Genomic DNA, 15,092 nt, shown 5'->3' with positions numbered 1-15,092 from the left:
ACAATCACAATAATTTAAAGAAGATTAGAAATGAATTATGCTATTTTTACAAAGATAAAAGTTATGAATATGTTGGGATTTTGTTAATCTTTTAATCAAAATTACGTTTTTCTGAGGTGGGAAATGTGATTTGGCTAAGATACATAAAATAGAAATGTAATGGGTGTTATGGAATGATATTTTCCTTATTCAGTAATCATTTACAAGTTTTTTTTTTAAAATAAGCCTTACTTAGGTCTTCTAAAGATGTGTCCATACTGGGAGCAGGCAAGACCAACCGTCGGTGTATACACAATTGGCATTAAACTCTCAATGTCATCTTGCAGTATTCTATAAAACAATTTCTCATTTCTTTCTTGTATTCCCATTATGTAGATATATCTGAAATGAAGCACAGTAAATAATTTCTAAGTCAGCCTGCATTATATTAAAAGTCTTGGCTTATGAAAGTTAAACCTCAATGTCTAAAATTGAAATTGAGCCCCATTCTCACATCACATTCTAAAAAACCCCCAAAACCTTAGATTACTACTATTTAACACCCAGGACTAAAAATTAACAAAAATATGAGGGTACTTAAATAGTAGATGATGATGATGATGATGAAATAACAATAGAAACAATGTTTACTGAACCCTAACTGTGGGTCAGGCTCTGTAGAAGGCACTGGAAATGCAGCGATCACCATGAGGTCCTTACCCTTAAAGAATCAGTCTTCAAGGAGACTGACATATAAACAAGGAAGCAAAATAAAGTGGCATTAATTCAAACATTTGCTTAACACTATATTGCCTGGCATTATTCTCCAGGGATATAAGAAGTGACCTCTATTTTCAAGGAGTTTATAACCCAGGAGGGTTAGAAGCATTATAAGGTCTACACAGAGTGCAGAAGCAGCACAAAAAAGGCAATTGTCAATTGATGTCAATAAATATATAAGTAACTTCTTTTTAAATTTAGAGAACAGGGAAATATCAGCTTGAAAGCTTGAAAGTCAGTAATCATCTTGAATTAAATATGTCTAAAGCAGACTTATCTTTCCCATGACCTTGTTTCTTCTGCTATCACGTGACCAAATGCGAAACCCAGATTCCATTCTTGATTTATTCCTCTCCTACCCTCCCCAACACTAATCCTATAAATCACCAAGTCCTACAGAGTTGTCTGCCTGCTAAGTAGCTTTCAAATATATCCATTTGCTCTCTCCACCCTCGCACAGTACAAGCTACCATCATTTCTCAGCTGATTTACCTCAAAAGCCTTCTTACCAGTCTTTATAAATACAATTTCCTCCTACGCTCCAATTCATTCTTCTCTTAAAAACCTAACTGTGATCATTTCTGTTCTCCTTAAGTCGCTTCCTAATAAATCGTCGTAAAATAAGGTGCTCCTAAAATAGTTAACAAAACCTCCGCCTACTTTTCAGCCTAATCTTCTTCATGTTGACTTACTTCAGCTCCTCAAATGCATCACAACTCAACCTGGACTTGCTGCGTTTGATGCACCATTTGCCTGCACTCTCTCTCCAGGGATAGTCCTATACACGTGCGCTCCAAATGCAGCTCAGGTGGCATGCTCTCTGGGGGCCCTTTTCTGTCCACTCCCCTCCCCTATCATGTATACATACACGCTTTAGATTTTCCTGTTTTCAGGTCCCATGATACCCTACCTCCCTCTGTTAACTCTCACTCCACTTCTTGACTTTCTGGCTTCCTCCAGTCTAGACAATACCGTAAGTTAGAAACGATCACCTCATATACTTCTATAGTTCCAGGAACTATTAATAGCAATATGTGGCATATAACTGGTGTGCAAATATTTGGTGAATAAATGAGGAGAAGTGATCCCTTCAATTTTATTTTCTACATAGCTAATAGTGAAAGAAATGGTATCAATAGATAGAAATTAAAGGGAAGAAGACTTCTCTGCAGTACAGGGAAGTAAACAAACTGGGCTGCTAAAATGGAATGGATGGCTTTGTGAGATGGAAGTAATGTTAAGGAAAGAACAGACGATCTATGAGGCATGTGATAGAGGGAAGCTGTGCAAGTCATGGATCTCCTCAATGTTACCACTTTCAATCTTTATTTCACTTTAGTCACTTTTCTGTGTGCCTCAGTGATGGGCAGCACTCACCTAGGATCATTATAGCTCAGCAATGGTGAATGCCCTTATCCACTCTTGGATCACAATCCTCTACCATTTTGGGTAGCCATATGATGCCCTCACTTCGTCATCCTTCAGAGGGATCTCTAGCTCTTTGATTGCTTCATTTTCTTCCAATTCTATCGGCTCCCTTCGGGATCCTCTTTATTTCCTGCTCTGAATCCCAGGATCAAATCTCTCTCTCTGAGCAAATCTCTCCCTGTCATCACTGTTTAGGAATTCCCACATGATTCATCACTGTACTACCCTTTCACAGTGTCTGCCTTTCCACCAGAGATAGTGAACTCTCTGAAGAGAAGGGCTGAGTGTTTTCATTTCTGGAGTTCCAAAGCTTAGAACAATGCCAGGCACATTAGCCGTCCTGAATATTAACTGAATGAATTTATGTAACACCTACCTTTGCCAGCCCAGCAAACACCAAGCCTGAATCAATATTACATTTCATCTTTTCTGTGGAAAAATAACATTGCTGTGCAGAACGGCACCAATACAAACAAGATCTTGCCACCAGGCCATCAGGGTCTGCTCTCACCCCTTTAACCTGCTCTTGTTTAGCCTTTTTTTTTTTTGAGACAGGGTCTCACTCTGTCACCCAGGCTGGAGTGCAGTGGTGCAATCATGGCTCACTACAGCCTTGACCTCCTGGGCTTAAGTTATCCTCCTGCCTCAGTCTTCTGAGTTGCTGCAACTATAGGTATGCGACACCATGCCTGGCTAATTTTTTTTTTTTTTTTTTAGAAACAGGGTCCCACTGTGTTGCCCAGGCTGGTCTGGAACTCCTGGGCTCAAGTGATCCTCCCACCTTGACCTCCCAAAGTGCTGGGATTACAGGCATAAGCCACCAAGCCTAGCTTTTGTTCAGCTTTATCTTATAGCCACATGGCTCTTCCAAGCATTTCTCACTCTCCTCACCAACTCTACCCAACCCTGGCCCTTCTAAATCTGAGCGATGACTTTCATATTCTATGTTATAAAGGAAAGCAAGGTCATCAGCTAAGATTGACAGTTCATTACTTCTGCTCAATCATCTCCATACTTATCCTTACTATCTGTATTTATGTTTACTCCACCTTCGGAGAATGAGCTGTTCTTTGTTCTTGCTCAAGACCAGCCACTCTATCTCTGCATTTGACCCTATGCCTTTTTCCTTTCCCTGAGACCTTGCTCTATCAATTATCCTTTCTCCTGGGCTCATTCCTCCTAACTACGATGAAACATTAAATTTTCTCCCAGCTTGAAACATACTTAATCCCAAGTCTTGCTTTACTTATTGTTTAATGTCTTCCTTCCCTCCTTACCTGAACTTCTTGAGAGGGTAGTTTACATTTCCTCCCCCTCCATTCATTTTTCAATCTATCACAGTATCTCTTTTGCTCCATCACATCAAAGAAACCACTCTTACCAGTCACCAATAATCTCCTATACTTAACAAACTCAATTGATATGCTTAGTTCTATATGCAGACTGATCCCTCTACCCAGAATACTTTGCCTGCTACCTGTAACATACTGTTTACAATTCAGCTTAGGCATCACTCCCTTCAGGAAGCTTTTATCTGATTCCCCAAGTTGAGCTAGATGCCCTCTGTGTGCTCTCAGAATATATCTGCATGTACCTTTTTCTCATTGTACTGTACATTGTGGTCTAGAGACCAATAACAATCATAGCATAACTATCTGTTGATGACTTTTAGAAGACAGGGCTGTGAGTTACTGGGTTGGTCATATACATTAAGTTTGCTACCTGGTGCAGTGGTTCAAGCCTGTAATCCCAGCACTTTGGGAGGCCAAGGCAGGCAGATTGCTTGAGTCCAGGAGTTCGAAACCAGCCTGGGCAATATGGTGAAACCCTGTCTCTACTAAAAACTACAAAAATTAGCCGGGTGTGGTGGTGCACTCCTGTAATCCCAGCTACTTGGGAGGCTGAGGTGGGAGAATTGCTTGAGCCCGGGAGGCGGAGGTTGCAGTGAGCCAAAATTGTGCCACTGCACTCCAGCCTGGGCAACAGAGTGAGACCCTGTCTCAAAAAAAAAAAGAAAAGAAAAAGAAAAGAAAAAGTCCAGGCACAGTGGCTCACGTCTGTAATCCCAGCACTTTGGGAAGCTGAGGTGGGCAGATCACCTGAGGTCAGGAATTTGACACCAGCCTAGCCAACATGGTGAAACTCCATCTCTGCTAAAAATACAAAAATTAGCCAGGCATGGCGGTGGGTGCCTGTAATCCCAACTACTCAGGAGGCTGAGGCAGGAGAACTGCTTGAACCTGGGAGGCAGAGACTGCAGTAAACTGAGATCGCGCCACTGCACTCCAACCTGGGCAACAGAGCGAGATTCCATCTCAAAAAAAGAAAAAAAAAAAGTTTGCCAGAGGGGTAGCTTTGGGTACACCTCTTTTTTATTCTCCAAAGTATCCTAGATTAGGTGATATAGTGTATGGTCATCCTATCTATTACGCACTTTATAGCCTCAGTGACTGGTATAGTGTCAAATACAAAGCAGGTGATCAATAAAATTTGTTGAATAAAATGAGTGCAAATTAGATGGTATCCTTTGCTTCTAATATTCCATTCAAACCTGAATTGCTCTGACTGTAAGCATAAAAACTTATTTGTTAAGTTTTACAATAGTGAATATTTGTGAAGTATTCACCGAAGTGAAAGAAACACAATCATTATAAAAGTAGTTAACTGACAAAACACAAACTTATATAAGATTGTGTATTTCTCATGCCATGATAACCATAATGCTCATAAGTTTTCTAATCAGAATACCAATAAAAAAATGAAACATCTAAACAACTCTTACTTTTCCAAAGGGCTAGTCATTTTCTTCAAGTTTCTATGAAATCGTAAGGCTTGAATATCTTGTGTCTCTATTTTGGGAGGTAGAAGTCCTTGAAGACCAAGCATTTGTCGTTCTTGTAAAGTAAATGCCATTCCCTAAAGAGGAGAAATAAAAGGATTAAAAATTATTTCTTACTGGGGTAGCAATGACACTGTTCTTCAAAATATAATTTAAATGCAAATTTGAAAAATCAATGACATATTATTTTTTCCCAGGCTTTCAAAACTTTGTAAGACTGATGTCCAGTATTGGTCAGGGTGTGGAAAATAGTTATTCTCACAAACCACTGCTGAGAATATAAACTAGTTTAGGCCTTTGGAAGACAGTTTTAAAGTATTCTTAAATTTTTTATACACATATTATTCATCAAGCAATCTGACTTCCAGGTAGTCATTCTAGAGAAACATTCTTAATGGCATACAGAGGCATATACAAAAAGTTTAGTTGTACCATTGTTTCTAGTTCTCTTGGCTATTACAAGCTAACAAAAAGCCCATTAACTATGAAAGAGTTAAGCATCCTATGGTATATTCATACCGTGAAATACCATAAAAAGGGGATAGAAGAAATGATGCTTAAGAAAAAATTAATCTATGTCATAAGAAAATCTTTTTCAATTTCTGGTATTTGACTATGGGTTAAATTCTTCGTATCAAAGCAATGTCAATGAAAATGCTGGAGCAAGGCCTTTGGAAAATCTTTTCCTCCATAAAACTAACAAGAACATTGGACAAATAACCAGAAGCAACTTCTTTGACATTCTGGAAATTTACCAAAGGAATGCAGCAATCAGGGAGCAGTTATTCAGGAAAAATGGCTGGATTTCAGTAAGCAACAAGCTTTGTGAGTTTTAAATCGAAAACTAACACCTCACAATTACTGTGAAAATCAGCAGCCTGGAAGCCACCAGGGCAGGAAGAAGGGGCTGGAGATTCTTCTAAGCCCCATTCCAGGAAAATGTCATTATTTGACCTGTCTGGTGGTTCCCTGGAAGACCCCACTTGCCAGGCTGTCTTCATTTGACCTAACTTGGCGCTCACCCCGTGTGAAAAGCCATTTCCCCAGAAGTGCTTGCTGGAAACAATCAGAGGCAATAATTTAGCATAGCAGCTGCCCAAAGCAGTGGATAACAGTTGAGAAAAACAACAGGGTAACAAAAAGCTGACAAGGAAAAGCTAAAGAATGAGATGACCATGGGGTTGGAGCTTTGAAAAGCCGTGACGTATTACCGGGACTCTAGAAGGTCACATACATGAGCTGTGGACACATCCAGGAAAGACCTGAAAAGACCCTAGCTCACACCTCTGGCTAACCTTGAGGCTCTGTGCAAGCAGGAAGTGAAGGCTTCCGGGTAGTTGTAAACCGCCTGGTTCAGTGCTGGAGGTATGCTGCAACATGTACACAGAGCCACTTGGCAAAAAATGAGAAATTTACTAGTTCCAAGCATTTAAGTCTTTGTCTAATTATCAGCTGACCACAAAACTAACCAATCAGAGACTTCAGTGGGCATGTACAAGAATACAGACTTTATAAAGAATAGTTTGGAAGCCGGGCAAGGTGGCTAATGCCTGTAATCCCAGCACTTTGGGAGGCCAAGGTGGGCAGATCACTTGAGGTCAGGAATTCGAGACCAGCTTGGCCAACATGATGAAACCCTGTCTCTACTAAAAATACAAAAATTAGCCAGGCGTGGTGGCACATGCCTGTGGTCCCAGCTACTTGAGGGTCTGAGGCAGGAGAATCGCTTGAACCTGGGAGGTGGAGGTTGCAGTGAGCCAAGATCATGCCACTGTACTCCAGCCTAGGCAAAAGAGTGATACTCCATCTCAAAAAAAGAAAAGAATTAGTTTGGAAATATCACTAAACAAGCAAAAGTAGCAGCAATACAACAAACCCTGAGAGGAGTATTTGATTTCCTGAACTGCTACCTTATTTAAAATGTCCAGTTTTCAACAAAAAATCACGAAACTGTCCTTGAGGAAGCCTAAACATTGTACTTACTAGATAAAGACTTTACATTCACATCTTTGAATACATTCAAAGACTTAAAAGACACCATGTCTAAAGAACTAAAGGAAAGTATGAGAATAATGTCCCACCAAATTGAGACAACCAACAAAGAAATTGAATGGAAATTCTGGGGATGAAAGTACTGCAAACCAAAAATAAAATTCTAAGGTCTCCCAGCCACCTGAATGGACTTCCTCCTTGGCCAGGGCACTCTAACATTTAACCTGAAAAGGCTGGTTTAGGTTATGATGGCATGGGGGGTCGGACATGCCTCACTATACTCCTCCAGCATTAACATCAACACAGACCTTCAGCCTGATAAGAAACATTTACAATCTATTCTCTCTGAAGCCTGCTACCTGGAGGCTTCATCTGCATGAAGAAACTCTGGTCTCCAAAACCTCCTATCATAATCCAGACATTTATTTCTATTGATAATAACTCAACCAACTGCCAATAAGAAAAAATTTAAATCTGCCTATAACCTGGAAGCCCCCACTTGGAGTTGTCCCACCTTTCTGGACTGAACCAATGTGTATCTTAAATGTATTTGATGTCTCATGTCTCCCTAAAATGTACAAAACCAAGCTATGACCCCACAACCTGGGGTACATATTTTCAGGATCTCCTGGGGCTGTGTCACAGGCCATGGTCACTCATATTTGGTTCAGAATAAATCTCTTCAAATATTTTACAGAGTTTTAATCTTTTCATCAACATTACAATAAATGAAAATAAAAAATTTACCAGAGGCGTTCAACAGTAGATTTGAGCAAGTGGGAAAGAATCAGCAAACTTAAAAATAGGTCACCCAAGATTATCTAGTCTAAGATAGAAAGAAAAAAGAATAAAGAAATATGAACTGCCAGGTACGGTGGCTCACGCCTCTAATCCCAGCACTTTGGGAGGCTTAGGCGGGCGGTTCATGAGGTCAAAAGATCAAGACAATCCTGGCCAACATGGTAAAACCCCATCTCTACTAAAAATACAAAAATTAGCTGAGTGTGGTGGCATGTGCCTGTAGTCCCAGCTACTCGAGAGGCTGAGGCAGGAGAATTGTTTGAACCCAGGAGGCGGAGGTTGCAGTGAGCCACTGCACTCCAGCCTGGTGACGGACGGAGGCTCCGTCTCAAAAAAAAGAAATATGAACAGAATCTCAGAGACCTGTAAGACACCATCAAGTATGCCAACATATGCATAATGAAGTTTGAGGAAAGAAGCAGAATAATATTTCAAGAGATAATGCCCCAAAACTTCCCAAATATGAGAAACATTAATCCACACATCCAGTAAGCTCAACAACTCCAAGTATGATAAACTCAAAAGAGATCTACACCGAGACAAAGAGAAAAACAAGTTTGCAAATGGAGCATAGTCTAAATGCATTACCATACTTCTCTGAAGAAATAATGTCGGCCAGGTGCAGTGGCTCATGCCTGTAATCCCAGCACTTTGGGAGGCTGAGGCAGCGGATCACCTGAGGTCGGGAGTTTGAGACCAGCCTGACCAACATGGAGAAACTTCGTCTCTACTAAAAATACAAAATTAGGCCGGCTGTGGTGGCTCACGCCTGTAATCCCAACACTGTGGGAGGCCGAGGCAGGCAGATCACAAGGGCAGGAGTTCTGAGATCAGCCTGGCTAATACGATGAAACCCCATCTCTACTAAAAATACAAAAAAAAATAAGCTAGGCGTGGTGGCGGGTGTCTGTAGTCCCAGCTACTCGGGAAGCTGAGGCAGAATAGCTTCAACCCAGGAGGTGGAGGTTGCAGTGAGCCGAGATTGTACCACTGCACTCCAGCCTGGCTGACAGAGCAAGACTCTGTCTCAGGAAAAAAAAAAAAAAAAAAAAAAAAACCCCAGAAGAAACAAAACATAATCAAATTATATGCTGTCTGCAAGGGACACAAATAAGTGGAAAGTAAAAGGATGGAAAAAGATATACCACACAAATTGTAACCAAAAGAGAGCTAGAGTGGCTATACTAACATTAGACAAAACAGACTTTAAAATGAATGCTGCTACTACAGAGGACATTTTACAATGATGAAAGGGTGAATCTATTATGAAGATATAACTATTATAAATAAAGACATACCTAACAACAGAGGTCCAGAATACACGAAGCAGAGCTAACAGAATTGAAGAAAGAAAGACAATTCAACAAATTGGAGACTTTAATACCTACTTTCAATAATGGAGGAGACACTAGACAATAATAAACATGTGTCTCATGTTTCTCCTTGTATGATTTTATTGAAGGCTGGGAAATACAAAGAAGGTAAAACTAAAACTGTCACTCTTGCATCTTTTTTTCCAACTCTAGCAAAAGGCTAAAGGAAAAGGCTAAAACGTATGTTTAAATGAACTATGCAGTTCATTTAGAAGTGTTTTGGGCCAGGCACAGTGGCTCATGCCTGTAATCCAAGCATTTTGGGAGGCCAGCGCGGATGGATTGCTTGAGCCCAGGAGTTCGAGACCAGCTAGGGCAGCATGGTGAAACCTCGTCTCTACAAAAAACACAAAAATTAGCCAGGTGTGGTGGCACATGCCTGTAGTACCAGGTACTCAGAGGCTGAGGTGGGAGGATCTCCTAAGCCTGGAAGGTCGAGGCTGCAGGGAGCCATGACTGTGCCACTACACTTCTGCCTGGGTGACAAAGGGAGATCCTGTCTCAAAAAAAAAAAAGTACGCTTTGCCTATCCTTATTGCCAAAGATAAATGGAGCTGACTACACAAGGTTGCACTGCCTATTTCCTATTTAGATTTAAGGGACACTCAAAAGTGATTTATTTATAATGCAGAGTAAAAAATAAAACGATTAAATAATTTTATGTATAGATATTTATGTTAACAGTTGATTAAGTTCTTAAATTTGCTAGGCTGGTGTTAATAAGTGAAGCAAGCCTGTGATGATGACATTAGTTTAAAATGAATGGCTTGATTAGTTTAGTATTAAGCAGAAATGATCATCCTCTCATCTACTCTTCTCCTACTTTCTCCATCTCCCTTTGCCACTTCTCCCAAGTCTCCCTTTTTCTCATCTATGCAACAGCAATTTCCTCCCTCCCAATTTACACAGCAGAAGTGTACTTCCTCCAGCTGATCCTGAAAGATCCTGAAAGATCCTGAACTATTTTACTTTAGGCACATGCAATTTCTCCACGAGTCAATATTGAGACAAATCTCTTAAACAGACACTTGAACATTCAGGTAAACATGCTAGGGGGCCAGTAAAGGTGCAAAGCTGGGAGTCTCATCAGCCACTGGAATTCCAAATCCAATGGCTACTACACTATTATGCACCCATATATTTATTATATGGCTTATCAAACATTTTAGAGATACATTTATAGTATACTTTTCCCAGTGGTAAAATTGCATATAAAAGTATATGCTATAATCTTAAAAGTAAGTATACTTTTAAGAGAATCATGGCCAAATAAAAATAGATGATAGAGGCCAGGCACAGTGGCCCACGCCTGTAATCCCAGCACTTTGGGAGGCTGAGGCGGGTGGATCACCTGAGGTCAGGAGTTTGAGATCAGCCTGGGCAACATGCTGAAACCTTGTCTCTACTAAAAATACAAAATTAGCCAGGCATGGTGGCACATGCCTGTAATCCCAGCTACTTGGGAGGCTGAGGCAGGAGAATTGCTTGAACCTGGGAGCCGAGGATGTGGTGAGCCAAAATCGCACCATTGCACTCCAGCCTGGGCAACAAGAGTAAATCTCCGTCTCACCAAAAAAGAAAAAAAAAAAGGTGATGGAATAATAGGAATGTGATTTTTTAAATCTTTTATTAGTCATATTATTTGGGTAAATAAGAACCAGAAGAAAATTCTAAATTTATTAAAGAACTAGCCGGGAGAAGTTAAAATATAAACAAATAAATTAACAAAACCCTCAGAGAACTAATAACCAGAAAACCAGAGTTCCAGATACAAAGCTTGAGCATGTCCTTAAATCTTAGGGATGGAATCTATAAAATAAAGGAGTTATTGATTCTCTTCTTTAACACTCTTTCTCGAATTAAGTTAATGGTTTGCATAGATATTTACTATGTACTTAGCTCTTTTAGTTCTGGCAATCTGTGGTTCATTACTCTAAATAGAGTCCATTAGGATATTTGAATTTGGCTGAAATAAATTAAGAATCTGTAGTAAAATCTCTTCACAATCTTACATCTTGAAAAGAATACTTGGTTTAAAAGAGATGCTTAGTAGTATTACGGGAGGAACTAGAAAAAGAAAAAAACATAGATAGCAGGAGTTACTTGAGAATTACTAGCTTATATCAATAGTGTTCAGGTGTTTTTTTAACAAAATTTCAGAAGGACTCCTATACCTTTAGCCCACTGGGCCATCAATAAAAATGTTGGCATCTCTCTTGCTAAGGCAGCCAACACAGAGGCAGGAAGAACAAAAGTGAAAAAAAACATGAGGGTCGGAGGCTATGTACATAGTTTAGAGTTGGCTCATCTTGTAATCAAACAATTGTACACTTTTACTGTTGTAATCATAATAAACCTCAGCCTGAATCCTTCCCAAATTTCTTGTTTGAGCACTCTACCCTATGGGAACATTATTAAAGTATAAAAGAAAGTATCACTTATATCTACCTCTAAAAGCTTTAAATCCACACTAAAAATGAATAGCTAATTCATTTATTATATATTTTCTCATCTCTCTGATTCAGCCAAATATTTATTTTCTGGTACTCATTTCATACTTTAAAGCACATTTTATCTGTATCTTTAAGCCTTGTACAATCTAATATAAGACATATCCTGAGAGTAACAGAAATAATCTAAGACTAAAACAACTCTTTAATACAAATCAGACTCTTTAATACTGATTTAGGTTTGTAATGAGAAATGTAAGATAGAAGGCAAATGATTCAGGAGATAGAATCCATTGACATACATTTATATGCAGGAGATAAAATCATTCCCTTAACCTCAATACGGATAGGCACTATGTAGCCAGTGCCTCACTAGCATTCAAATGCTTGTTTAGACTTCTGAAAATGTGTTAATTGAGATGAATTTGCACTAAAAAGGGCAAATTATAACTAAGTGACAAGCTCTGTTCATCAAAAATCCACAATTATTCACATCACATGTTCTATGGCTTATGTTGTTTTGGTATAGGAATTAGGTGTTAATACATAAATTTGAAATAAAATATACTCATTGTATTAGCCCATTCTCATGCTGCTATGACGAAATATTGAGACTGAGTAATTTATAAGAAAAGAGGTTTAACTAACTCACAGTTCCAAATGGCTGGGGAGACCTCAGGAAACTTACAATTATGGTGGAACGCCCCTCTTCCCAGGGTGGCAGGAGAGAGAATGAGTGCTGAGCGAAGGGGGAAGTCCCTTATAAAACTATCAGATCTTGTGAGAACTCACTCACTATCACAAGAACAGCATGGGGGAAACCACCCCCACGATTCAATTACCTCCACCTGGTCCTACCTTTGACACGTGGTAATTATTAGAATTCAAGATGAGATTTGGGTGGTGATGCAGAGCCAAATCATATCACTCAACTGAAAACTTTTTAATGTAATTTAAAATTGTTCTTGGCCGGGCACAGTGGCTTATGCCTGTAATCCCAGCACTTTGGGAGGCTGAGGTGGGCGGATCACGAGGTCAGGAGATCGAGACCACAGTGAAACACCGCCTCTACTAAAAATACAAAAAATTAGCTGGGCACGGTGGCAGGCGCCTGTAGTCCCAGCTACTAGGGAGGCTGAGGCAGGAGAATGGCGTAAACTCGGAAGGCAGAGCTTGCAGTGAGCCAAGATCACGCCACTGCACTCCAGCCTGGGCAACAGAGCAAGACTCCATCTCAAAAAATAAATAAATAAATAAATAAATAAAATTATTCTTACTTTTTTCCTTCTTCCTCCTATTCTTATTTTTCAAAAAAACTGTATCACTCAATTTTTAAGACTTTGTAAGATGAAATGGGCTTTGTAACGCAAGCCATGAGGAGTGGCTGTAAATACAGATGAAGCTTCACTTGCTCAAAAAATGATAAGAAAACACATAAATCAGTACATTGGGAAAAGAGGTGTGAATAGGGGTTATTTCCTAACTTGTTTTACAAGAGTAGGTAACAAAACTCCTATCTAATCCAAACTTATTTTCTGGAAACAAAACCTATGTTTAATTATCTGTGAAACTCTGAGCACCAATCATGTCAGATTTTGTTTTCCTATGTGCTCATTTGTTTATACATTCAGCCATCTATCCAGCATGTACTGAGGCTCTGTGTGTGCTAAGTACTCTGGGGTAAGATGAGGATACAGACTAAGATATGATCATTGTCCTCAAGGGAGGAATGAGATAATTCCAACTAAGTATGATACATGGTACTGACAGAAGTGAGCACAAGAATGCTCAAAGGACAGGGGAGTAACTCACCCAGTGTGGTGAGGAAGTAGGAAAAAGGGTCAGTGAAAACTTCCTAGAGCAGTGGTCCCCATCCTCTTTGGCACCAGTGACCAGTTTCATGGAAGACAATTTTTTTTTGAGACGGGGCTTGCTCTGTCACCCAAGCTGCAGTGCAATGGCACAATCTCACTGCAACCTCCACCTCCTGGGCTCAAGTGATCCTCCCACCTCAGCCTCCTGAGTAGCTGTAACTATAGGCATGCGCCACAGTGCTTGGCTAATTTTTTTATATTTTTGGTAGAGACAAGGTCAGGCTGGTCTCAAACTCCTGAGCCCAAGCAATCCACCTCAGCCTCCCAAAGTGATGGGACTACAGGTGTGAGCCACCACAGCTGGCTGAAGACAACTTTCCTTTTCATGTCTTAGTTGTTACTGAAGTCACTGATGATAGTTACATTTTCATGAGTTTTTATCTTGTTGACTATATTTCAGGGGGTGGGGAATGGTTTCAGGATGAAACCATGCCACCTCAGATCATCAGGCATTAGATTCTCATAATTAGTGTACAACCTAGATCCCTTGCATGCGCAGTTCACAATAGGGTTTGCACTCCTCTGACAGGAGGCAGAGCGCAGGCGGTAATGCAAGCTATGAGGAGTGGCTGTAAATACAGATGAAGCTTCACTTGCTCAACCACTGCTCACCTTCTGCTGTGTGGGAAAGGATGCAGAGCTGAATTTCAGAAAATTATGAGAAAAGTTAGCCAAATGAGCATGGGGAGAAAAGGAGAAATCCAATTTTATATTTGTATAGCCCTTTAAATGTTTCCAAATGCTATTACCTATATTATTTACACGAAAAAACTAAGGCCTAGAGGAGTTGAAGGGTTTGCCAAAGTTTCATGGCTAGTAAATGGTAAAGCTCAAATTAGCACCTAAACTCCTGCTTATAACCTAGCGTAATGGTGTCCCACCTTTTAAAGTGTAAGAGATTTTGGCCAGGTGTGGTGGCTCATGCCTGTAATCCCAACAGTTTAGGAGGCCAAGGCAGGCGGATCACTTGAGCCCAGGAGTTCAAAACCAGCATAGGCAACATGGCAAGACCTCGTCTCTACAAAAAAATACAAAAAGTAGCCGGGCGTGGTGGCACATGCCTGTAGTCTCAGCTACTCGGGAAACTGAGATGGGAAAAATCACCTGAGCCCAGGGAGGTCAAGGCTGCAGTAAGCCATGATAGTGTCATTGCACTCCAGCCTGGGCAACAGAGTGAGAACCTGTCTCAAAACAATAAAATAAAATTAAATAATACTAGGTTTCTACTTGGGATAATAAAAAAGTTCTGGAACTAGATAGTGGTGATGGTTGCACAACACTAAATGAATTTAACGTCACTGAATTGTATACTTTTAAATAGTTAAAATTGTCAATTTTATATTATGCTTCCTTTACCACAATAAAAATGTTTTATAAACAAAGAGCAGGTATACCTTGAGTATACAGTGATTACAGACATACATTTAAAGAGATTCAGAATTCAATACTGCCTTTAATTACTATTTTATTAATTACAGCAGCAACATATCCTTAAAAATAATATTTACAAAAATGTGAAAAGTTATTAAGTCTACAATGTTTGAAGCACAAACTAGATTTCTTTACATGGTAAGTT

The 15,092-nt window shown here is 39.8% G+C and overlaps 1 protein-coding gene across 1 annotated transcript in view; it reads right to left on the bottom strand.

Annotated features, from left to right (window-relative positions):
* Positions 1–15,092, bottom strand: part of ME2 (malic enzyme 2) — a 67,558-nt gene that overhangs the window by 32,973 nt on the left and 19,493 nt on the right. The window contains exons 3-4 of the mRNA XM_054460852.2: positions 4,970–5,103; positions 232–381 (exon numbers count right to left, since the gene is read on the bottom strand). Coding sequence (XP_054316827.1) covers positions 232–381; positions 4,970–5,103 — 284 coding nt within the window. The remainder of the gene's footprint in view (positions 1–231; positions 382–4,969; positions 5,104–15,092) is intronic.

The sequence above is a fragment of the Pongo pygmaeus genome, chromosome 17, assembly GCF_028885625.2.
Source record: "Pongo pygmaeus isolate AG05252 chromosome 17, NHGRI_mPonPyg2-v2.0_pri, whole genome shotgun sequence".
In the NCBI taxonomy this organism is placed as follows: Eukaryota; Metazoa; Chordata; class Mammalia; order Primates; family Hominidae; genus Pongo; species Pongo pygmaeus.
The sequence above is the reverse complement of the archived record's forward strand: the minus strand, read 5'-3'. Positions and strand labels throughout refer to the sequence as shown.